This window comes from Canis aureus, chromosome 2 (genome assembly GCF_053574225.1).
Source record: "Canis aureus isolate CA01 chromosome 2, VMU_Caureus_v.1.0, whole genome shotgun sequence".
Taxonomy (NCBI): Eukaryota; Metazoa; Chordata; class Mammalia; order Carnivora; family Canidae; genus Canis; species Canis aureus.
In genome coordinates, this window is record NC_135612.1 from 54906142 (window position 1) to 54931253 (window position 25112).

A 25112-nucleotide genomic window follows, 5' to 3' on the forward strand; every position below is an offset into this window, starting at 1 on the left:
CCGGGGCTCCGGGCGGGGTCGGCCCCTCGGGGGAGGCTCGGCGCCCCCGGCGCCTGGTCGGCCGCGCTGGTCGGCCGGGCCTGGGGCCGGGGCCGGGGGCCGGGGGAGGGACAGCAGCAGGTGACGGCGCCGGGCCTCGGGGCTATAAATAGGGGCGCGCGTCAGGCGCGGGCGGGAGCAGCGGCGGGGCAGGGGCCTGGCGAGGGCGCGCGGCGGCGGCGGGATGGGGTCGCGCAGGGCCCCGGGGCGCGGCTGGGGTGCGGGCGGGCGGGCGGGGGCGGGGGGCGACGGCGAGGACGACGGGCCCGTGTGGATCCCCAGCCCGGCCAGCCGCAGCTACCTGCTCAGCGTGAGGCCCGAGACCAGGTGAGCGGCGCGCCCTGGGGCCCGGCAGGGCGGCGGGCGGAGGCCTCGAGGGCACCCTGGCGCCCTCTTCCCCAGGCCGGGGCCCGAGGCCGGAGGCCCGAGGCCCGAGGCCGGGCGAGCGCGGTGGCCCTCCGGCCCCTCCACGCTCCTCCTGACCCCTCGGGGCCCGCGGGGCCCAAGGGACGGGAAGGGCCCCCCAGCCCCGGGGGTGACTCTACAGGGGCCCGCGGGCCTTCCGTATCTCCCCCGCCTCGCCTCCGGGCCCTCGTCCCCTCAGCACCCTCACCCCGCACCCAGCTACTCCCTGGCCTCGGATTCCACAGGGAGCGATAAGGAAAGCCAGAGCGGCTGAAATTCCTCCCGGGCTGGGAGGGCGGGGTAGGTGCTTAGTGGGAGTGGGGGGCGGACGCTGGGCGACCACCCGGAGTGGGGGCTCCGTAGCTCAGGGCCGTGGTGGGGGCGTCACCAGAAAGAGATAAGGCCCTATTTCTGTGAAACAAGGTTCCTTCTCGGGCCCAGGGCGGTGGTGGGCCCCAGGATCTCGGTAGGGGCTGGAGGTGAGGGGAGGGCTGAGGTGCTGGTTGGCCCTCTCTGGAGAATCAGAGCTTGCGGTTCTGAGGGAGCCAGTTGCCCTGCCCAGTCTGGGGGAATGGGATGCCACGGGAGGGGTCCTATTGCGGAGCCCTTTACTCTTTGCCAAGAATTAGAGGTGTGGTTGCTTTGTTGGAGGAGCTGGATTACCCGCAGATGGGAAAGACACACAGATAGTCAGTAGAGACGCATACAGGCAGGCACTCAGAGGCACTCAAGACACCCAGGGACATGTGCGCTGCCACGGAGACACACATTTCCTGCTCGCCCCTGGCAGCTCCGTCTCCCTCCAACTCTGGAGCCTGTTTTCCAAAGGGAATTGTGATGGTTGGCTATGGGGACAGCGGTGGTGTCACAGGCCCAGGACTTGGCTTATTGTAGGTTCTACGGAAAACAGCCACTCATCTGAGAAGCCGTGTGGGGACCTCTTGTTCTCCATTCCTAAAACGGCACAAAAACAGGCATCAAGGACATTCAGGAAAAGTCCCAGGCACTTCCTCGTGAATTGGCTGAGTTCTGTTGACCTTGGAGTTGGGAAAGTTCAAATGTAACCGGAACCGGTTTCTGCATAAAACTCGTCAAATGGTGTCACATGTCTGGGGCAGGGCTGAGGGCTGGTGTTAGTGACTGAGTCAGACTGGACAGGGCCCCTGGCTGCCAGGGAAGAATGCCCCTTCCCCCGAACCATTGGCTCTATGGAAAAACTGGAATGAACGTTGGGCATTTATTCCAGCCTGTGATGGAGCTGACTGTCTGGTAGGAGCCTCACACTTGTCTCACACTTGTCACAGTGACTTCCCTGGGTCTTGCCTTCTGCATCTGGCCTTTGTCAATACCAGCAGAACAAACAGAAGAGATGCAGCGATGGAGGGAGGGAAGCAGGAGTGGCTTGAAAACCAGGCAGAATGGGCAAGGTAGTGGATCTGGACTGGTAGAGAAAAAGCTGGAAGGTGGACAGCTACCTGGCTGAGCAGGTGTATGGTAGATAAATTTTTATTGCCTACCTGATGAGCACAGAGCAGTGTGCCAGCCAGAGAACTGCAGGTGGCATAGAAGTGGCCAGTCCAAGTTCCCTTGGACCTAAATGAGAATGCTCTTCAAAGGACATTCTTTCTATCAAGCATTTGGAGAAGGCAGGGCTGGGGCAGGGGGAGCAAGGGCTCTGTTTTACCCCTGCCATCTGGCTGTAGACCACCTGCAGGTCATCAGGGACAAGGAGGGACAGATTTGCCTCACCTCTGGAGAAGAGGGGAGAATGCAAATGTGAATGGACTGCATTGGGGAGTGGAGTGGGTGACAGTTCCCAGTCCCCTAGCAAGGCCTGACACTGGTGTTAGAGCAGACAACCATATAGTCTTCTGTCCCCCACAACGGCCTGGCTGCCTGTGGGGATGGGAAGAGGGCCCAAGAAATGAAGGAGAAAGAGGGTCCCTTGAGGACTTTGCCAGATGTCCTTGGCACCAGCCCATATGAACCCTGACGGTCCAAGAGTCCTGACTGAGAGGCTTAGCTCCAACATTTTCTGGATCTCCCGCTCTGCATGGAGCTCACAAGGCATCATCCTCACGGGCCCTGTGAGGATGGGCTGCCCCTGGGAGCTGATGGACAGTGGGGCTGGGGGCTGGCCACCAGAAGCCTTGGCTCAGGTCTAGAACCTGGCTCCCTCACTTAACCCCATGACCCTCAGGTGGCTTCCAGTCTGTAGCCAGCTCAAGGATGTTTCCGGTGCCCCCTGGGCATAAAGATAGTCCCAGCAAACCTATAGGTCAAGACTCCTAGGACGGCCACCCTCTAGGACCTCATCCCCATCAGAAGGTGGGGCATGGGTACTAGAGTGGGTTAAGGAACTACAGTCAGGTGGATGGAATTAGGACTCACTACGTTCTGAGGGACACTCAGAAGTTCCAGATGTCCCTGCCCCCTCATTTCTTGGAAACCTTGGCCCACATGGGCTCAGAGGAGCCCCAGAACCTATGATGTTTACCACAGACAGATTGGGAATACCTCTTCTGTTCTGCTTGGGTCAGGCAGGTTGTCTCAGGCTTTCAGAGAAACTGAGGCATCAGGCTACTTTCCAAGGGCCCTTTTTGTCCCAGAATATATAAAATCCAGGAAGAATGGGAGGCCCTGGCTTCTACAACCAGACCTGGCTACCTCCAGGCTCACTTTTCTTGTTTAGATACCTTTCTTTCCTATGCCCTATTGCATTCTATAAAATGACAATGGCATTAAGAACCCTTTTAGGCTTTTCTGCACCAATATTTGATGCCCCTAGATTCTGACCCCCTCACTGTCAGTAAAGGGAGGGGCTCCTGCCAAGGTGAGGCCCTAAGCCTCGCTCTGGCCTGGTCAGCAGGGCACAGGCAGAGAACTCCCACCTTCTGAGGACAAGGTGCCTCGGTGGCACAGGACTCCTCCGGACCTGGCTCACAGCAAATGGGTGAGGCCTAGAGGAAGCAGGGCAGGGAACAGAGCAGCCCGAGCAACCCTACAGAGTGCCAGGGAGGGGTCACTGTCCCGGTTCAGTCCCTGTCTACTTGCAGGTGGCACCTGTCATGTTCCTCTTGGAATTAGAGAGCTGATTCTCTCCCCTCTCCTTCCCAGGGAAGAAATCCAGACCCAACAGAGGAGAAATCTCTCAATTACGAGGAAAAAGGCAAAGGAAGTTCATGGTCAGGAAAGGATGGAGTTGGCCAGTGTCTTGGAACCATGGGAGGTTCTGCCCACGCGGCCTCCAGAGGATTTTTAAAGCTCTGAGCAAAGGCAGCTGCATCCTTGCTCTTCCCATCTTCTCTGGAGCAGCAGCTCCCTCTGGGGGGCAGCACCCTTCCTGTTTGAAAGATGCACTTGTGTTCCCCTCTGTCTTCCTTCTTTCTCTCTCTGTCCGTCCCTTCCATAAAACAGCTGTTGAATGCCCGCTGTCTGCTGAGCACTGTGTGGGGAGTATGGAGGCTACAGAAAGGGCTAGGTCTGAAGGCGTGGTGGACAGGGGTTAGTTGAGCAGAAGGAAGGAGGGAGGGCTTTCCAAGCAGGGAGGATGGACGTATGGGCTCATACGTGCCAGTTAGGGACAGGTCCAGTCACAGTGGACCATGGGTGTTGGGAAGTCGAGAACCCTGGTGGTAGTGGGGGTGAGCAGATCAGGGAGGACCTTAAGTGCTCAGTTAAGGAGTTGAGACTCAGTGGTGTGATATAGGGGGTGAAGGAGAAGAGGGTGAGGGTGAGGTGGTCATCAGATATGGAGTCGTGAGCATATAGATCAGGACACAACAGCAGGAGTAGAGAGAAAGGGAGAAAGAAGGTCCAAGAACTGTTAACTGACTGGACTCGGGAGCTGGAGGAGAGGGAGGAGCCCCAAATGACAGATTTGCAGTTTGGAGTTTGGGAGGATGCTGGAGGTGGCCACAGATCCAGGAGCGCTGGAGTGGTAGCTGTGCTTTTGGGGTAGAGGATGAGTTTGGGGGTTTGGTTATAAAGGGACAGACTGTCCATGGACAGGCTGTCCATCTTCTTGTGGCTAGAGATGCAGACACAAGTACCACAGAGCAGGCTGGGCTGCTGGGAACAAAGGGAGAGCTATCCTGGTGAGGATAGCTGGAGGGGGTCAATATGGAGGGGGTAATCCTGAGGTCTCTCGAGGCTGTGGGACAGTGGCCCTAGACTCCCCTGGAGGTGTTTGTGTTGGCAAAGGTGGAGGGAGAGGCAAGCAGGTGGTCTCCCTGCATGGGTCCTCATCCCCCAGTGGCCTGCAGAGCCCCTGGCTAGTGTCTACTTTTAGCTGCACCGGGCAGGAGGGGTGATCAGGGCCTGTAGGCATAATGGGCCTTGTGCTGGGCTGACAGAGCTGGGTGCCTCCTGGATCCTGCTGAATTAACTGCTTTGTTTTTCCCTTCTTCTCTCTTCCAGCTGGTTTGCCTTGTGTGGCCCCTTTAACCGTACTTTTAACCTATTAATGGGCATTCTTCAAGCCACCTGTCTCCTTCCCAGCCTGTTAGGTTTCTAGGAATGGGGGCTCTTCTCCCCCAAAAGGCCGAGGGTTGAAGCAGGAGCTGCCTCCAGGCTGGTGTGCTGCTGGGTGGGGAAGTGTGCCAGTCAGCCCTGAGCCCCTCTCAGGGGGCCAGTGACCCAAGTGCCTGGAACACATTTTTCTCAAAGCGCAACCCTGAGGGGCCTCCTTCCTGCCTAACCATTCCCCTGGACTCTCCTGCCTTTAATGAGCTCTCCGTTTCAGATACAGTGGTGTCTGGTGGTGAGACCACTTGCTAACTGGAGCAAGCCAACTAAGACAGCTGGTCCCTTTTAATAGAAAGGCCTCTGGGCCCCAGATGGTGGCCAATTAATACTCTGCAGAATGTTGTTGGTTTCGCCTCCTTTCCTTGCTTTTTTGGCCTAATGATTCCATTTGCTGTTTTCGCTTAGCTTATCAAGCAACCGGTTCTCTCACCCCAGCTCTGGAAGGTAAATGCACATTGCATTACATTTCTCTGACTGCTTTCTTTTTTTTTTTTTTCTTGGGTCTGGGCCTAAAAGGGCCTCCGGGTGACAGCTTGTGCACTAACCGGGCTGCATGGGGTGGGGTGGGGAGGGCAGGGCTGGAGGGCGGGCAGGGGGAAGTGTGAGGGCACGGGGCTCACGGGGGCCAGAGGTGATGACTGCATGGACCACTGAAAGACTTCCAGGGACCCAGAAATAGGCAAGGCTTCCCAAGGTGCCTGTTACTACTGTGTCTCTGTGCCCCCAGGAGAGGCACCGGTCACATGACCCCCTTCCCAGTCCTAGGTCACCGTGGCATCTGTCTCCTGACCATGGTTCCTGCCTTACATTTCTTTCCCCCCAATCCCTTTCATTCTTCTACCACCCTTTTCTCTGTTTCCTCTCTCTTTTGGCTCTCCACCCCTGCAGGACTGTGAAGTCTTTGAGATCAGGGAATACCATATTAGTGTGTTCCTGCATTAGCTTGTTCTCTGAATGGGTTTCCGAGTGAGGGCAGGACCTGAGCGGGCCCATAGCTGGGCTTTGCCAGTGGAATGCCTGTTCTCTTGCCTCCTGAACTGGGGACAGCTTTTTACCACTGGCTGAGCTGACTTTTATAATCAGAGTGGGAACATTTCCTGGCTATCTCCCACCACTGGGCCTCATCCCAGACTCCGGTAGACTTGGGGAGAGTTGCCTACAGTTTCTTTACACACAGAAAGATTCCTGAGTAGCCAAGCAGTCCCTGAATAGCTCATAATGTCTACAGACATGACTAGGACCTACCGAGTACATTTCCTTTGATAGAGGAGAGCACTGAGGAGCCTTGTTCGGGGCTAGTTCATGGTCTGGAGGGGTAGGAGAGAGGGCATCACAGTCAACTCAAAGAGGAGTGGTAAGTGCTAAAAGAGACAGGATCTTGGAAGTTTATTTAAAGCAAGGTAAAGAACCAAATCTAAGGGAAGAGTTAGGTTCCTTTGAACACCATGAAAGCCAGGGATTCTGGTGTTCTTTAGAAATACACAATTAGGCTGTGATATCCTTATGAAGTCACAGAGTTGGAAAGATTTGGAGGTGTCAGGGTGGGACCAGACCGTTTCCAGATGTGTGGACTTTTGGCTTTCCAGGATCCTGGAAGCAGCACACTTAGAGTCCCTCCCAGTGGTCTGGAGGATGGGGACAGGAAGTAGGTGACATTCAGCAGACTGTGACAGCATATGCAGTGACTCTTCCTGTCTCCCCTAATGCACCCCAGACCAACTTCCCACAGGGCTTTTAGCCAGCCATGCCTTTTAACAGTTTATGTATGATTTTCCAATATAAACATTTTCTATAATACAGCTTAGAACCTAGTGTGAGAAGTTCGAGAAGATGAGTGTTCTTTCCGATTCAAAATCGGTAATGATATAAAATAACTTCCTTTTGCTGAATATCTAGTAGGAGCACTGTCTAAAAATTTCCTCGAAATAGAATTTTCCTGCTTTCTCATGGTAGTGCATTTCCAGTAGCCTATTTCCTTAGATTTGTCCAAGCAGCTTCATCCTTACGAGCCTGAGCCGAATATTGGATCCAGGCTCATGTTCATGAGTAAGATAGGATTCAAGTTATGGAGGGAGGACAGAATTAGGAATGTTTTGAATTAGCTGCAAAATCTTGGAAGTCCAATTCCTTTTGGCACAGCAGTCTCCTCTGGAAACTCTTGGTTGTGATTTCGTATGCCCCAGAGTCAGAAATTTGCTGTTAGTGTGAGAACAACAAGAAACATTTTCAGATGCATTCCTGAGTGTCAGGGAATGAAGAACCTTCTATTTCTGAGCAGGTTAAAAAAAAGTCATGTAGGAGAGAGGAGTTCTAGATGAGTGTATCACAGGGAATGTTCTGGAAGCCTAAGTGCAGACCCAGTTCAAGCGTTCAGTATGTGAGAGGTTAAGGGCCCCTTTCTGGGTAGTCTTTGCTGGAGAGGGCTCCTGTCAATGCCCCAAAGGCCCAGGCATCTGCATTCCTGTGGAAACACTATGGCTGGACCCCTGTTGGTCCAAAAGTCTTACCTGATTCCAGATGCCCTTCCTGGGATAGAACATTTCTTCTCAAACTCAAGTCCAGAATGATATCCACAGCAATGATGAGTTGGGTGTGGAAGCTCTCCCCACAAAACACAGGGTTGTAGTTCCTTGTTGCTATGCTCCCACAGACTCTCCCCTGACCCTGGCGGAGAGGTTACAAGCAGACTTGCATTGCCTGGGTGACGGCCCCTACTCCGAGGCACAGAGAAAGGCAGACGCTCCTGCTTCTCTCTTCACTCCTCCCCTCACAGTGCTCACTGCTTCTCACAATGGGGTGTGTGAGTGCAGAGGGGGAGGAGGGCTGGGCACGGCTTATGCACCACACAACCTGGCTGTGTGGTTACGCTTCACGCCTAGGGAAGCATTGTGTCTCTGCTGGCCCATGAAAGGGTTTGGCATGGTGGTTTGCTTCCTGTGCCCAGGAAGGAGAGGACTGTACATGCTAAGCAGTGTTGGTGAGTCTGTGCTGGACTCAGCGAACCTGCAAATGCCCTTGAATTCTGGGAGGCAGACTGTCACAATGGAGCTAAAAGTCCTGGCTTTTGCAGGGATGGATCTGTTTATGGTTTGGCAGTCCTGCTGGTTGGTCTTGGAGCTGGCAGCCATGTATTCATTTGAGCATGTGGTATCCAGGGATGATCCAAGAGTAGACTCTCTTTTCTGATACCCCTATGAATTAGAGTCTACCTTTGGGTCTAGACCCCTGGCATTGGCTGGCTTATTCTTTGTCTACTATGGTCTGTGCTCATAAATTCAGAGGCTTTTGTTGTGAGCCCAGACTTTAAGAGAGGCCCCTGAACTGTGTACCCTTGAGGGTTGATTGGCTTTCCCCTCTTTGGCATGAATGGAAGCTCTGCTGTGCTGGGGTCTCTATCTCTGAGGCTGGACCTATCCATATGTATGTCACTCCCATGCACGAGCTTTCCTGGAGATAATGTAGAGGGTAGAGCAAGGCACTCCAATAAGGATGGGAAGGGGACACCAGGGCTGGTGGTTTGGCATGCTTAGGAGCCCGGCCCATGGTCAGAAGCCTTCCTATTATAATGGGTCTGGGTCAGGATTCCATTCAGCCCTTTGGTACCATCCCTGCCCCCAACCTGGCCAAGAGACCTGGCTCCCTTGAAGAAAGACTTGCTCAGGTACTGGAGCCATGGCCACAGGATGATGGATGGATACGGTAAGATTTAAGTTGCTTTGGACAACACCAGTTCAAACTGGGCAGTACCACATATCTTGGCGGGAGGAAGGCTTCTCTGAATAGTTCTTTGCCTCTCCTAGGAGCACCTTCTGCTCCATCATTGCTCAACTAACAGAGGAGACCCAGCCGCTATTTGAGACCACGCTCAAGTCTCGGGCTGTGTCCGAGGACAGCGACGCCAGGTTCACCTGCATCGTCACAGGTAATGAAGCCCTCTGTATGATCCACACCAGGGTCACGGCACATGGGAGGGTCCAGGGGACTGTGGGGACAGGCATGGAAGGGGTCAGCTCTATGCACAAAACTGTGCAAGTTCATCCTTGTTTCCTTTGCTTTCTCTCCAGTTTAATCTCCCTGTGTAGGTTGAAGTCCCCTTCGCCTCCCATTCTGAAGCCACATACACACCCTACTCTTCTTCAAAACCTATCTTCACCAAAGGTTCTTTACCCTCAGGCATACATATATGACTAATGAATCTTAGTTGCAAGGAAAGAGGCTCTTCAGTTGAAAGAGGTTTTTTTTGTTTTGTTTTGTTTTGTTTGAAAGAGGTTTTTGAAACCATCTCCCTAAATATCCCCATTTTATTTATTTATTTATTTACTTACTTACTTACTTTATTTATTTATTTATTTAAATATCCCCATTTTAGAGCTGAGTGGTTTGAGGCTTCTGAGTGTCAAGCCTGAGAGACAGTGATGTATAGTGATTCTGACTGTAGATTCTGGAGACAGACTGCCTGGCTGGAGTGCTGATTCATCCCGTTTCCAGTTATGTGATACAGAAGAGGTTGTATAACCTTGCATGACCTCGCAGCGCCTCATCTGTAAAGTGGGGATAATAATAGTATGAACCCCTTAGGATTATTGTGAGACCAAATGCATCAAACTTGCAAAACATTTGGAATAGTGCCCGGCATACAGTTAGCACCATATAAGTGTTAGAAATAAGGCTATTATTATTTGCATTTCCCTGAGGTCCATGGAGGAGTTTAGCAGAATAGGAAGCAGAGTGATAGTCCTTGGAAGGGGAGGATGGTGCAGTGAGAATACTGGAAAGGTGCCCTGAACATTGCCTCTCCTCTAGACCTCCTGTTGCACCAGTCTGACCTGCTTGTGGCCCTGCCAGACTGCCACCCAGCCATGCAGCCACTAGACCAAGGGGCCTAGGTCAAGCCTCTTTCCAAGAACCCCTTATTTTCCCAGTAAATCAAGGGCATTGGTGGTTTCTAGCTTTGACACATCCTGATTCTTTTTTTTTTTTTTTTTTTTTTTTTGACACATCCTGATTCTTGAGGACCTGTCTGCTAAGCCATCTAAATAGCTTTTCAGGAACTGGGTTCCCCTGGACAGTTCTCACCCTTACCAGAACCCTCTGAGCTCCAGGCTGAGAATCCTGTCTGTTCCAGGGGACACAGACATGTGCCTGTATCTCTTACCTTTGTGCAGCATAACACATTTTGCAACATTCATCTGTTTCCATTGTCATTGGATTCTTATAAAACCTTGTGAAGTAAGTGCTATTATTAGTCAAATTTTACGGAGAAGGAAACCAAAATAGGTTAGGTGACTTGCCAAAGTCCACAACACTGGTGAGGAGGAGATACTACTTCTGCTCTCTATAGCATCTGATGCTTCTTGCTTACCCCTACTTTGTGACCATGACACTAACAGTTTTCTGGAAAAACCTAGCTCTTTCACAAATCTGTGCTTTTATGTACACTGTTTTCCCTATATAGAAAGTCCTTAATTCTTCTTTTTAAAGGGAATTAATTTTTATTTGATCAAATTAATGTATGCATATAATGTAAGTTTTCAAGCTATACTAAAAGGCATGTATCAAAATAGAGCAGTTCACCCCTCCCACCAATTTGTCTTTCCAGAAGCAACTGTTTTCACCATTTAGCTATTTCTTCTGGTGTATACATTTCCACAATACTTAGTAATAATGTGACTGTTGGTAACTTTTAAGACTTCGGGTTTTCATGCTAGCTGGTCCTCCTGTTATGGTCGATAAGGAATTAGCTGTCTTTATCTTCATTTTCTCTGTTTCTCCTCACTTATCTTCTCAATATGGTTATATCATAATTTTTGTTTAAATCCATATTTACTGTTTACCTATTTCTATGCAATATTATTCAGAATTGAAGATTGTAGTATACTGTGATTCTATTTCTTTCTTCTGTTTTTACTCAAATTAGTACTAATTTTTCATTTAATTGATTTTTTTTGCTATCCATTGCTAGATTTTCTTTTTTTTAATAATAATTTTATTTTTTATTGGTGTTCAATTTGCCATCATACAGAATAATACCCAGTGCTCATCCTGTCAAGTGCCCCCCTCAGTGCCCGTCACCCATTCACCCCCACCCCCTGCCCTCCTCCCCTTCCACCACCCCTAGTTCATTTCCCAGAGTTAGGAGTCTTCATGTTCTGTCTCCCTTTCTGATATTTCCTACCCCTTTCTTCTCCCTTCCCTTCTATTCCCTTTCACTATTATTTATATTCCCCAAATGAATGAGACCATATAATCTTTGTCCTTCTCCGATTGACTTATTTCAATAAGTCTTATTGATGACTCAGCATAATACCCTCTAGTTCCATCCACGTTGAAGCAAATGGTGGGTATTTGTCATTTCTAATGGCTGAGCAATATTCCATTGTATACATAAACCACATCTTCTAAATTTTCTTATCCCCATCCAATAGCCTCTTAATACAGTTTTCTACAAGGTCACTGCCAGCAGTGTTCCTGTCAACTGCTTTCCTTGGAGACATGTCTCTTGGAGATCTCTGTTCTTCTGTCTGAACTGGTGGTCTTTTAGGCCCAATTCCTGGGGTTTCCCTTTGCCTTTCTCTTGGGTTTAATTCACTTTCCTGGATCTCATGTGGTCCTTTTTCTTGGTTTATTCTCTGGATTTACTGAACTACATTCTTCAGTAGTGTCATCATGTCAAAAAGACATTCTACCAGAGATGGTGCGACAATAAGAAGCACTGTGATGACAAGCTCTCCATCTGTCTCTCCTTTGGGCCTTTCAGCTCCAGTGGGATTTAGTTTTTCTATGCATCTGATGCACGGTTGGAGTTTTTGGGATCTCCCTTTACCATCATCCTATACATTCCCTTTACCTGTGTTGGATTTCTTGGTTTCTATATTCCACATATTTCTTTTTCTTGATTTACATTCTTGTTTTGGTAGCTTCCTAGGCAGAGTACATGGGAAGCAAATGTTAGACAACTTATGTCTGAAAATGTTTTTGTTTTGTTTTGATTTGATTTGGTTTGGTTTTCTATTTTACTTTTGATGGAGTGTTTGAGTATAGAATTCTAAGTCAAAAACAATTATCCTTGAGAATTTTGAAGACATTGCTCATTGCCTTCTTGCTCCCAATGTTAGTGTTCAGAGCAGGAAGATGGTTTGACTCCTCATTCTCTCTGGAAGCTTATAAGAATGTTCTGATGTTTCATAATGATGTATCTTGATATGGGTGTCTTTTCATCCTGGGGCGTGCTTGGACTCTTTCAGTCTGGTAACTGATGGCCTCTAGTTCTGGGAAATTTGAGATTATTTTGATGTTGGTTTGCTCCTCCTATTTACTCTGCTCTTTCTGGAACCCTAGTTATATTGATGTCTGCTCCCCTGGACTCATCGTCTTATTTTCCTTTCTTGCCCTTCTGTCTGTCTTTTCACTCTACTTTCTGGGAGATTTCCTCAGTGTTATCTTTCCTCTCTTCCACTGGGTTTTTTTTTTTTTTAATATTTTATTTATTTATTCATGATAGTCACAGAGAGAGAGAGAGGGGCAGAGACACAGGCAGAGGGAGAAGCAGGCTCCATGCACCGGGAGCCCGACGTGGGATTCGATCCCGGGTCTCCAGGATCGCGCCCTGGGCCAAAGGCAGGCGCCAAACCGCTGCGCCACCCAGGGATCCCCCACTGGGTTTTTAATTTCTTTTTTTTTAATTTTTATTTATTTATGATAGTCACAGAGAGAGAGAGAGAGAGAGAGGCAGAGACACAGGCAGAGGGAGAAGCAGGCTCCATGCACCGGGAGCCCGACGTGGGACTCGATCCCGGGTCTCCAGGATCGCACCCTGGGCCAAAGGCAGGCGGCAAACCGCTGCGCCACCCAGGGATCCCTGGGTTTTTAATTTCTAAGAGCTCCTTAATTTATTTTTCCTGTGGCACCCTGTTCTTTTCATGAATGTAATATCTTCTCTTATCTGAGACTAGTAATGATAGTTTTCTAGAAGTTTCCTTCTCCCTGCAAAGTTTGAGTTTCTTCCAATTTGCTTTTTAAAATTGTTTTAAATAATTGTTTTGATCCTTAATCTTCTATGTATTGGCTTCCCTCAGACACCTAGGGATCTTTGGCTGTCAGATAATGGTTAAGAGTGAAGACCAAAAAGCTCATTGTCAGTTCTGAGCCAGCAGGAGGGGCCCGAAAACTTGGGGCTTCGTTGTAGGGTGATCTGGCAGCCACTGTTGGGACTAAGTTTCTTTAATTCCTTCATTTTGGACAAGCTAGAGTCCCTAGGGAATACTTTTCCCATATCTTGCCTGGACGGTATAGATTTTTCCAGGAGTTATACAGATTATAGGTTGGGTGGGCTCTCATCAGAGAGCATTTATTTTATGCACACAGTTACTACATTTTTTTTTTCTGTTTCCCATAGAGTAGTCATGCCCTCATCTCTGCTGGCTTATACTCAGGGTAAAGTTTTACCTTTCCAGATAATCATCCTCACCTTTGGCTGTGGGGTCAGGGTGGGAAGGAATAGTTGCCTAGTGATGTGGAGGGGGTGAAGGGATCCACAGATTTGATGGTTTTTTACACAAATGATAACATCTCCTCCTTCTCTTTCCCTCAAGTGGTTGCCAGCAATGATGCCCTTTGGGGGACTGTCCAGTGTTCAAAGGGTAGTTCTCAGTTCCTCCACTGCTACCCTATGTTTCAGCTATCCTGGGTCTGGAGAGTGTTTCCACTTGTCCGTTCGCTTTCCAACTTTCCAACTGTTGCCTCATCTGTTCTTCCTTTCCCTGTGGTTTTCTATCTTTTAATTAAAAAAAATCTCTTGAGTATACTTGTACTGGGGAGAGAGTGGAAACAGGTGATATGCTTATTCTATCTTTTTACCTAGAAGCCTACTCCTTTGCTGGAAAATTTCTTCTCATCTTTCAAAGCCAAGCCCAAATGGCTTATCCTCTAGGACATCATCTCCAGCACTTCCACGGAAAGCTCTTGCTATATCTGTTTCTCTATTCATACATCTCTTCCTCCAGGAAGATGATGAGATCTGTGAGGATAGAGCACAAACCTGGCACATGTGTCTCTCTGGAGTGAGCGCAAAGGAGGCACTCAGTACCTACTTGTCAAATGCTTGTTTCTTTCAGCTGCAGCTGCTGCTGAGGCCTTGGGCCACCTGCAAGGGTAAGGCACAGGGATGGCTCACCCATCTGTCCCTCTTCCATTCTGCCCTTTATAGCCATGGACTCTGAGAGCAATGTTGGAGAAGCCAGACAGGAGTCTGGCTTACAGAATCTCGGGACATTTTATTCAATACCTCTAATGTCATCCTGAAGTTTTGCCCTGTTTAAAGCCCAACCCAAAGGAGCAAACTTTTATCCTCTCAGTGAAATAATATCCATGTCTCATGATGACCAACCAGGGCCATGGTCTTCATTCTGCTCAGGAGCACCTGCCATGCTCAGGTGTGCAGCACTCCCACTTGGGGCTAGAAGATTTCCAGGGCTCTATGTATTGCTAACATCCATACCTGAGTCCCCTATTGTACCTAACCCCCTCTTCCCCACTCCTTGCTCCCCACACACATAAAAAACTCAAGTCACTTGAGTTTTATGTAGCAGATTAAGGAGGAGGTCTCTGGGTTCACCATGGTGCACTGTAAATAAGCTATTTCCAATTAGCAAGGAGAGAATGTAGACTGTATGAGGAAGACAGGGGGAGGGGAAGAGGGATGCAGAGAAACCAGAGAACAAAGGAAACAGGAGGTGGATCTCCTGATCTGGAGATGTAGATGGTAGAGAGATCTATGGCTGAGACTGACCTCCATGGGAGACTCCCATGGTGATCCCAACTAGTGTCTGTGGAGATAAAAATGACCACACATCTGTCTTCCTCTCACCCTGCTGGTAGCCTTCCTTAAACTAGATTGATGAGTCAACCCCATTAGGGCCTGGCCAGGAGCAGGTGATGCTTTCTGATGGGTCAGAACATTGACCACATGAGTGAATGGAGTCTGTGCTGATTCTCCTGAGGGCTGAGCTCTGAGAATATATTCTTCCCTATTGGAATGGGTGCATGGGGTGGGTAGCAGGCCTTGACTCAGCCTTCTGGCTGCTGTCTCCCCAAGGGGCTCCTCTTGGCCAGAATACTACTGCCCTCTCTGAGGTTGCCTAGCTTCATCTAGCATGGTGGCCCCATTCCTCCACTCTCCTCAACTCATTGTGGATCTGTGTTGGAGTGTGTGTGTAGGTGTGGATATATGTTGGGGTGGGAGGAAGAAGCTGCAGGAAGCCACTGGACAGAGCAACTGAGCCTTTAGACAGAACCAAGTTCCTGAGAAACACCTTTCTTAGAGAAATAAGTTTAATATAACGAATGAGGGGAATAGAAACTTACGTATTGGTCCCTGAAACCTCATCAGAAAGAGAATTGTACAAGGAAAAGGAGGCCAGGTGCCAGCTTTGTTTGCTTGTTTTTTCTTTAAAGGTTTTATTTATTCATTTATGAGAGACACACAGAGAGGAGCAGAGACATAGGCAGAGGGAGAAGCAGGCTCCATGCAGGGCGCCCGGATGGGGGACTCGATCCCAGGATCCTAGTAGCCAAAGGCAGATGCTCAACCACTAAGCCACCCAGGTTCCTCAAATGAAACTATATTTGAAGCTCTTTGAAAAGTCTACATTGATATTCATCATTATGGATCTCTTCCATCTGAGCTTCTCAAATGGGTTGATTGGCTCTGAGTCTCCAAGCTGGGTTCCAGACTCGAGCCTGCTGGCTATGGAGCAGAGGTCTCAGGGCAGAAGGAGGAAAGGTGGCAGCCACAGGCTGTGAGACCACTGTGGGCTCTCCTGGCCAGAGCTAAATGTGTGTGCATGCCTGCTGGTGGACATTCACACACGGGCCGGCATGTGTGTGCAGCTGAGAGGGAAGGACCTTTCTTGCTTTTGTGTGTTTTAGAATTCAGTTCGTATTATTCAAGGCACACGGAAATGTTTTCCGTCCAAATCAAACTGTTTCTAAAGCCCGTTGTTGCCATGGAGCCCTGAGCTGTCAGGTTGGCCGCCACTCTGTGAAGAGGCACCAGAGGATGGCATGGGGGGCTGAGGCCTTAGCCTTGGAGTTAGTGGGGTCCATTCAACATCTCCTTCCTTGCACTAGGTTGACTGGATTCAGAGGCCCTGGAGATGGAGGCCCTACTGGGCAGACTGTGGGGCAGGGAGGCTCTGAGCTGGGCTCTTGTAGGGATGAGATCATCACACAGGATGGTGAGGACACCTGTGCTGGCCCTGGCCACATGCGGTGATGTAACCAGGGGCTTTAGCTCACAGTGGAAACATGGGGCTCGCTTTACAGTTGGGGCTGCCCAAAGTTTGTTCCTGGCCGGCTCAGTTGTAGTGTCGCCTCCCTTGCTCCCAGCTCCTGTACACAGTTCCCCAGCGTGCCCTTTACTTTCCACCCCTACTCTCTACTATTATGGTTCCTGTGTCAAGCATGCCCTCCCCATCTGCCTCCTACTTGATTGTTTGCTCATTTCCTTATTCCTTTACTCACTCATCCATCAGGGTTTTTTTGTTTTTGTTTTTTAAAGATTTTATTTATTTATTTATTCATGAGAGACACAGAGAGAGGCAGAGACATAGGCAGAGGGAGAAGCAGACCCCCTGTGGGGAACCCTATGCGGGACTCGATCCCAAGACCCCAGGATCATGCCCTGAGCCAAAGGCAGATGCTCAAACACTGAGCCCCCAGGTGCCCCGTCATCAGGGTTTTATTAAGTAACTATCATGTGCCACTACTATGCACCACTATTATGCATTCCTCTGTCTTAGGTGCTGGGGATTAACAGTAAAGAAGATACAATTCCTGCCCACAGAGGACAGGGAATCTAGGAGAAGAGACAGACAGGGAAATACTTCATTCTAGTAGCATGATGAGTGCTATGGAGGGGGAACTGCAGGCACTGCTCCTGAAGATTTCAGAATTTTCTGAAATTCTGCCTACCGTTCATGGCCAGTTCAAATGCCACTCCTGCCACAAAGCCTTTCCTGATATCTTGGCCAGAAGGGCTTGCTCCCTTCTTGGCACCTGAGCACTTAGTGGATTCATCTATAAATATTTAATGAGTGTTGATTCCAGACCAGGCACTATTCTAGGAGCTGAGGACGTAACAGTGAATAACACAGATAAGTCACGGACCTGATATTCAACTGGGGGGGTTGGAGAGGATGGACATAATCTAACAAATTCCCAAGTATATAATGTGTCCGATGGTGATGCGTTCTATAAACTAAACATGGTGGGAGGGACAGAGGTACGGGGAGGGAGAGTTATGTTTTACGCAGGGCAGGAGAGAAAGCTCTTCTGAGGAGGTAGCATGAGGATAGAGGGGTGTGTTGCTCACACGGTGTGTTAGAGGTGAGCCGGGAGGACCCATGGCTGGAGTGGAAATAGCGGGGCCCTGAGTGGTGAGAGAGGAGGCAGTGGGGTGCAAACTCCAGATCAGGAGGGCCTACATGAAATGGGGGCTCTGGGGTGTTTGGGGCAAGGGAGTGCCATGCCCTGACTTGACTTTAAAAGATTCACTCTGGCTGTCTGCTGACAATGGGCTGAACCAAAGCCAGACTGGAAGTAGTGAGGTCAGAGGAGAGGTTATTATAGAAATTGAGGTGTGAGATGGTGGTGGGAACTGGCTGGCAGTGGGGGGTGGCAAGAAGTGCTGGAGTTCTGGATATATTCTGAAAGGAGGGCCCATGGGATTGTCTGATGGAGTGGACATGAGAAAAAGAAAAGAATAAAGGAGTACCCCCAGATTTGGGCCCAGAACCAAGTTAGTAGGATAAAGTTGCCATTTGTCGAGCTATGTATGTATGAACTGTCCTGGAGGGGGAATGAGGAGCGTGGCTTGGGGCATGATAAGTCTGAGACCTTGTAGATCTCCAAGTGGAGGCATCAGACACACAGTCAGAATTAGGAACCAGGAGTTCAAGGGGGAGGTTGAGCTGAATAATGTGGGGGTCATGAGCATATAGATCTTTAATAGCCAAGGAGGATCAGGTCCTTGGGTTATTTGGATAGAGCGTGGGAATTGGTTCTGGGGCCTGAGCCCTGGGGCACAAAAACACTCACAGGCCCTGGTGTGAGGGGGACAGATGAAGGAGATTAGAAAGAGTGGCCCATGATGTGGGAAGAGCCCTCCAAAGGAGTAAGGAGATGGTTCCAGGAGTGGGCGTCAACACCCAACAGGTTGAGTAAATGAGGTATAAGTATCACCAGTAGATTTGGTGACATATGAGTCATGAGTGACCTCCACAGGCATGATTCTGGGGCTGTGTGTGTGCAAAAGCCTGATTGGAGGGGAGGAGATGAAGACAGAGTGCAGACAGCTCTTGCAGAGAACTTGCCTGTAAAATTCATACAGCAGGCTTGTGTGCCAATAGGAATGAGAGAACAGAGGGGAACCATTTGCTGATACAAGAGAGAGCAGGAATAATTGTTGGAGAGACGTCCTTGAGGCAAGAGTAGATGGGATCCAGTCAGTACAGCTTTGGTGAAGCATGTGGGCAGGGTATCTGCAGACACAGGAAAGGTGGAGCAGGTGCTACCTGTTTTACCTTTTCTCCTGTACACTGGGTTCCTTGAGAGCAGACACTTTGCCATTCAGGCTTCTAGAGCTTTATAATCCCATCTCAGCACTCAGCACACACTTAATATATATGTTGGAGGGAATGTGTACAAGGGGTCCTTGAATTCTGATAAACAGCAGAGACCTTTTGGAGTCAGCTTAAGGAATGAAGTGGCATTCACTGGTAAGAAGCTGGGCTTCTTGTGCAACTGATGAGTAGGAGTGCCTCTGTGCCCAGGCAAGGAATGGAGCAGTGTTTGGAAGGATTTTGGGACTGTCTGTCTCCTATCTGAATAAGATAGGATATCCTGCATATCAACTTCGTTTTTGCATCTCTCTGCAGGCCAGTCTATGTGGAGAACAGGGCTGCACTCCCTTTGAAGTTATAGCTCCAGGCCCAAGGGTAGACTGTCTCCAGGTCCTGATTCCTAAACTCAGTCAAATAACTGGATTTGATTAACTGAGGATGTCCATTACTGGACCCATCAGCCTTGTGGGGATGGAGCCAAGGACACATGACTCCAAAGTTGGAAGCTGGGCAGCCCGGGTGGCTCAGTGGTTTAGTGCCGCCTTCAGCCCAGGGCCTGATCCTGGAGACCTAGGATCGAGTCCCATGTCAGGCTCCCTGCATGGAGCCTGCTTCTCCCTCTGCCTGTGCCTGTGCCCCACCCCTCTCATGAATAAATAAATCTAAAAGAATCTTTAAAGTTGGAAGCTCTCCTTGTGGGTAGGGCTGGAAGTCCCCAGAGAGAAGGTACTGGGAGACACCTTGGTCAAGCTCAAAGCAGTGAATGAGTGGGTAGGGAGTTGTGGATGGATGGATGATGGACGGATGGGTGAGTGGATGGATGGATGAATAGATGGGTGGATGGATTGGTCGGTCGGTGGATGGATGGATGGGTCGATGGATGGTTGGATGGATAGATGGGTGGATGGATTGGTCTGTGGGTGGATGGATGAATGGATGAGTGGGTGGATGGATGGATGGATGGATGGATGGATGGATGGATGAATGGGTGGGTGGATGGGTGGGTGGACGGATGGATATTTTAGCTGTATCACCAAATAATACCAGCAGCTCAGCGACCTGGGATAAAAGAAGAAGTTCTCTTCCTCCTTGGGGTACTGGGGGACCTCTAAGTTGGGGTATTGGTGGGGAGACCTCTGAGGATACAGCTGTTACCACAGTTGAGAATATAGATTAGAACACTGAAGGAAGGAGGCTTATTACTATGAGGCTTTCTGGAAACTTCTTGTTTCCCTTCTTACCAGGAAGCTGGGAAGTTGCTACTCCATATTTGCTTTCCAAATGCTAAAGGGAAACCGTTTTCAGCCTTGACATGAACTAGCTTCTAAAAATAAGCTGAGCCAAATGATAACCCTTTGCTTCCAGCGAGGGGGGCAGGTGGTATGGGGAAGCCATGGCATCCTGTTCTCTCCTTCCACTATTTTGGAACTGGTCTTCCTACAACCCAATTTCCTGCTTCCTTCTTAGGATATCCAGAGCCAGAGGTAACCTGGTACAAGGATGACATAGAGCTGGACCGCTACTGTGGTTTACCGAAGTATGAGATCACTCACCAGGGCAACCGCCACACGCTGCAGCTTTACAGGTGGGGAAAACAGCCTGTCCTGCTCTCTCTGCTCTCCTGTGTGTCCTGTGGCCCCAATAGAGATGGGCTCAGTTGGATGCAGATGTCCAGGCAGGATCTAGGGGCGGAGGACGGGTTTCTGCTGCTGAGTTGAAACTGCTGGTGAACTATCTGGCTGCCAGTGTCTGGGATCTCCTAAGACCTGGGTGGGAGTATTTCAGACAGCCAGAGAGTAAAGCACAACCAGAGGAGGTCCTGCCCCATAGAAACATTTTCCATGAGGTCAGCTACGGAAAAAAGCTCCCGTGTCATCCTTACTTCACAAGGGGCTGTGTGGGTCATCTGCTTCTGAAGGTTCTCCCAGGCCTCAAGTCTGATCTAATCCCTTCTGGAACAGTACAACCTGGGCCAGCTCTCTCCCTGTTGCCAGCCTCAGTTTCCCCAACTGTAACAGGATGGTTGGATGTGGTGATGTCTGAGGTGGGGTGTGGCACTTGGGGCAGGACTCTCGGGGGGCAGGGCAGCATCCTCCACTGGGGGAGATTCTTGCCTGAGGGGAGAATTTGCATCTTGTGCTCCTACACTTAGGTGTCAAGAGGAAGATGCGGCCATCTACCAGGCCTCTGCCCGCAATACCAAGGGCATCGTGTCCTGCTCGGGGGTCCTGGAGGTGGGCACTATGACCGAGTACAAGATCCACCAGCGCTGGTTCGCCAAACTGAAGCGCAAGGCTGCAGCAAAGATGCGAGAGATTGAGCAGAACTGGAAGCCCAGGAAGGAGGTGGTGGGAGATGTCGACACCCTGCGCAAGCTCAGCCCCGACCGCTTCCAGCGGAAGCGGAGGCTGAGTGGGGATGAGGTGTCAGCCCCCTTGGCCCCTACTGAGGAGGCTGAGGCTGAGACCCCAGCGGCTTGGCAGGAAGATGAGACTGAGACTGGTCAGCACCCAGGGTTGGGTCTGATCAACAGTTTTGCTCCTGGAGATGTGACGACCAACGGGGAAGCTGCCCCTGAGAATGGGGAGGACGGGGAGCATGGCCTGTTGACATACATCTGTGAGGCCATGGAGCGGGGGCCTCAGAGACCCCCCAAAAAAGAGTCTGGGGCCAAGAAGAAAAAGAAAGATGAGGAATCGAAGCAAGGTCTGCGGAAGCCAGAGTTAGAGAAGGCAGCTCGAAGCCACCATTCTTCTGAAAACCGGGCCCCCAGTTCAGACCAGCCTGACTCCTGTGGGACACAGGGGCCCACAGACATGGAACAGGTCCAGGCCCGGCCCAGAGGTAGGGCTGCACGGGGGCCTGGGTCCTCTGGAGTCGATAGCACCAGGAAGCCAGCTTCAGCTGTGGGCACTCAAGACCAGGCCCAGAAAGCCCCTGCCCCAGGCCCTGTTCCAGGCCCAGACCAGCAGGTGTATTTCTCCCTGAAGGACATGTATCTGGAGAGTACCCGGGCAGGCAGGCCTAAGGGGGAGGAGGGGTCCCAGGCACCAAGTGGCAGGGCACCTGGAGATATGTCCTCAGGGAAGGTACCCAGTGAAGCTGGAGGTGAAAGGAGTCCTGTTGCCCCTGGCCAGCCCATGTCCTCAGCCCCCCAGCCAACTAGGCCTTTCAACAGGAAGAGATTTGCCCCTCCGAAGCCCAAAGGGGAGCCCACTGCCAATAGCAAGCCTGATGCTTCCCTGAGCCAAGCCTCAGAACCAGGGGTCCAGAGCTTAGGGAAGGCCCCGTCTCAGGCCTCTGCCCAGGTGCCCACACCCCCTGCCCGGCGGAGACACACCACCCGGGACAGCCCCCTGCAGGGGCAAGCAGGCCACAGGACTTCAGGAGAGGTAAGTGTGGGTGTTGGGTTCCTGGAGGCTGCTCTGGGAAGCTGACCTCATGGAAACTCTTGCTCTAACAGCTTGGCAGCCAGTGAGCAGTGGGCTATTTATAGAAGGGGATGAGGTGGTGATGGAGTGCCAGCCAGGAGCAGGGGACCACAGGCTTGGCCTTTGCCCCAGCCAATCTCTAGATGCCAGGCATGAGGGCAGCACAGCCTGACTGTGACCCTATCCTCTGATAGCCTGGGAGCTCATGGCCAAGGGAAAAGTGCCCCAGAGGGAGGTGGAGAAAGACAATGTCCTCTGGGGGAGGAAAGAGCCAGTGGAGGGATTTCTTGGGCTATACTGAGGCAACAGTGTTTCATGGGGAGACTGAGGAGTGGGGGTGAGCTATAGTGTGTGGTGGGTCTTGACCTAGATGCTTATCAGATTTTTAAGAGTATCCCACTGTCCAGGAAATTCTGGCTTCATCTGGGTTTTTGTCTAAGATTTTGAGGTCAGGTATACCTATGAGCAAATCTGACTCTGCTTAACATTTTGTGATTTGGGCAAGTGGTAAAAATCAGAATAAAAATACTACCTACTCCATAGGATATGCAGTCAGCACGGGGCCTGGTTCATGTTAAGAACTAAATAAATGGCAGGAGGTAGAAGATCATTACTATGGTGAGAGGTAGAGGCTAACTCGTCTCCTGGGAACAGGGATGCCATCATTTTCTGGGGGTCTGGTGGCCAACAGCAAGGAGGTGATGCTTTATGTGAAGGTAGGGATGAGGGTATCCACTTTTCAAAGAAGAGGTGGGCGACAGCATTGAATTTGGGAAGCAGGGAGGGAGGAACAGGATTGAGAGGAGTGACAAAGGGAAACAGGTTGTTCCCTTTGGTCAGTGCTGCATGTCTCAGGGGCAGAGAATAGGAAGTATTTTATTTTTATTTTTTCAATTTATTAGAGGGAGAGAGAGAACATCAGCAGGGGGAAGAGCAGAGGGAGAACCAGACTCCCTGCTGAGCAGGGAGCCCCATAATTGACGCAAGTCTCAACAAGGGGGACTGGATCCCAGGACCCTGAGACCATGACCTGAGCCAAAATCAAGATTCAGATGCTTAACCAGCTGAGCCCAGAGGGCAGGTCGTGTTTCACAGGAGTTTTGGGAGCCGGTTTTATGGTGGGCAGAAGAAAGGCAGTATTTCTTATGAATGGCAGAAAGGAAAAGTATTTCAAGAGTGGGGGCAGAAAGTGGAAGGGACAACCTGCCTGCCTCTGGACCTCGCGGTGGGCAGAGGGAAAGGGAGCTTCACAGACCACAGGGAGGGGCTGCCTTTTCCACGGAGAGAACCTCTGTCGGAGAAGGAGGGAGAGACCAATTTCCAAGGTAGTGCTGAGTTAGTCTGTGGGGCAGTAGTTCAGAGGGTTTGGGAGTGGGTGACTCACCCCTCCAGTTTGGTCTCTGGAGGTGTTGGCAGCTGGTGTGCTGAGCTCCCCATGGCCCAGACAGGGCCGCTCTGTGTGCCTGACAGCCCACAGCCTGGACAGAAGGGGGACGTCCCTTGCTGCGGGGATGGCCTTCAGGGGCCCCTAGGGATCCCATTTGGGAAGTGACTGGGCCAGCAGCCAAGTCTGATGATGGTGGCCTCAGTGCCCACAGCAGTGGGGACAGACAGCCGACTGCTTCGCCCTCCTGGCAGGGCCCTCCTTGCCTCTGGTGGGGTGGGGAGGGCGGGCAGGCGCAGAAGAGGCTGCCTGCATAGTTCCACCAGTCCTACAAGATGCTGGTGTGGCTTTTATATTCCTCTACTTAGAAAATTGGGAAAGAGATCACATATGTGAACAATGCATTTAACATCTATGTGTATGTTGAAGCTGCTGCTTGTTAGTGGCTGAATTTTGTTGATTTTTCATATTCTCATTCTACTACATCTTTAAAAAAAATCCTATTTTTCTGATGATGAAAGAAACCCATGCTCATGGTGAAAAATATGGGGGGTAACCCTAAACAATTCAGTGGGGGAAAGTAGCAGTTCACCTATAATTCTAGCATCGAAAAGCATCGTGATGTGTCTACCAATCTTTCTGTATATGCAGTTTTATTATTTTAAAAATTTAGTGTGTGTGCAGTGCTTCTGATTCAGTTTTGATATCCTACTTTCTTCACTTCTCATTATTTCATGAGCATTTTCTTGTAGTTTCTAAAAATTAACTTTAATAGTTGTATAAGGTGCCACAATATGTATATTTTAACCATTCCTTCCATAGTTTATGCTATCCTTCCCTATTCTAAGGGTTGTTAAGTCTTAATCTACATTTTTAAAATAAATTTTTATTTGAATTTCTTAATTTGACTTTAAAATTAACCTGAAATTGATTTGAGTAGATAGTATAGCATTAGTTTCCAGCTCAATTTTTGGTTAATTAAGTAGGTAATTTCCCTCAATCTCATTTGTGGAATATTTAACTCTTAGATATTAGTTTGTGATTCTTTCTTTATATACTAATTTTACCATGGAAATTCTCTCTGTGGAAAAGGCAGCCCCTCCCTATGGTCTGTGAAGCACCCCTTCCCTCTGCCCACCACGAGGTCCGGAGGCACACCGAAGCCTATTTTAGTTCCTATGTATACCCATCATAATCCATTAATCTGATTTTATTGATTCTTACAACAGAATAACCTTGTTTTAATGACTGTAGTTTACTTTCTGGCAGACCAATCCTCTTAGACTTCTTTTAAAATTTTTCTTTGCTATTTTCTCTTGTTTATTCCTGTAGGGAAACTTTATTTAAAAAAATTTTTTGTAGGGAAATTTAAAAATCATTGTTTGAAATTCTTTAAACTTTTAGATATCACTGTTTTGTTTTGTTTACCTTGTACTTTTATATTTACCACTTTTTTACTTTTTTTTAAAGATTTTATTCATTCATTCAAGAGAGACACAGAGAGAGAGAGGTGGAGGGAGAGGCAGGCTCCATGCAGGGAGCCCAACGTGGGACTCAATCCCGGGTCTCCAAGATCAGGCCCTGGGCTGAAGGCGGCGCTAAACCGCTGAGCCACCTGGGCTGCCCTATTTACCACTTTAAAAAATCACATTTTAAAAAAAAGTGGTAAGCTATTTTTAATAAGATCATACACCTGTTAAATCTTTT

General features: G+C 49.8%; 1 protein-coding gene across 1 annotated transcript in view; it reads left to right on the forward strand.

The window, feature by feature from the left end:
* The first annotated feature begins 223 nt into the window (after positions 1 to 223).
* Positions 224 to 25112, forward strand: part of ALPK3 (alpha kinase 3) — a 54500-nt gene continuing 29611 nt past the window's right edge. The window contains exons 1-5 of the mRNA XM_077873320.1: positions 224 to 366; positions 5377 to 5415; positions 8772 to 8893; positions 20058 to 20175; positions 20743 to 21982. Coding sequence (XP_077729446.1) covers positions 224 to 366; positions 5377 to 5415; positions 8772 to 8893; positions 20058 to 20175; positions 20743 to 21982 — 1662 coding nt within the window. The remainder of the gene's footprint in view (positions 367 to 5376; positions 5416 to 8771; positions 8894 to 20057; positions 20176 to 20742; positions 21983 to 25112) is intronic.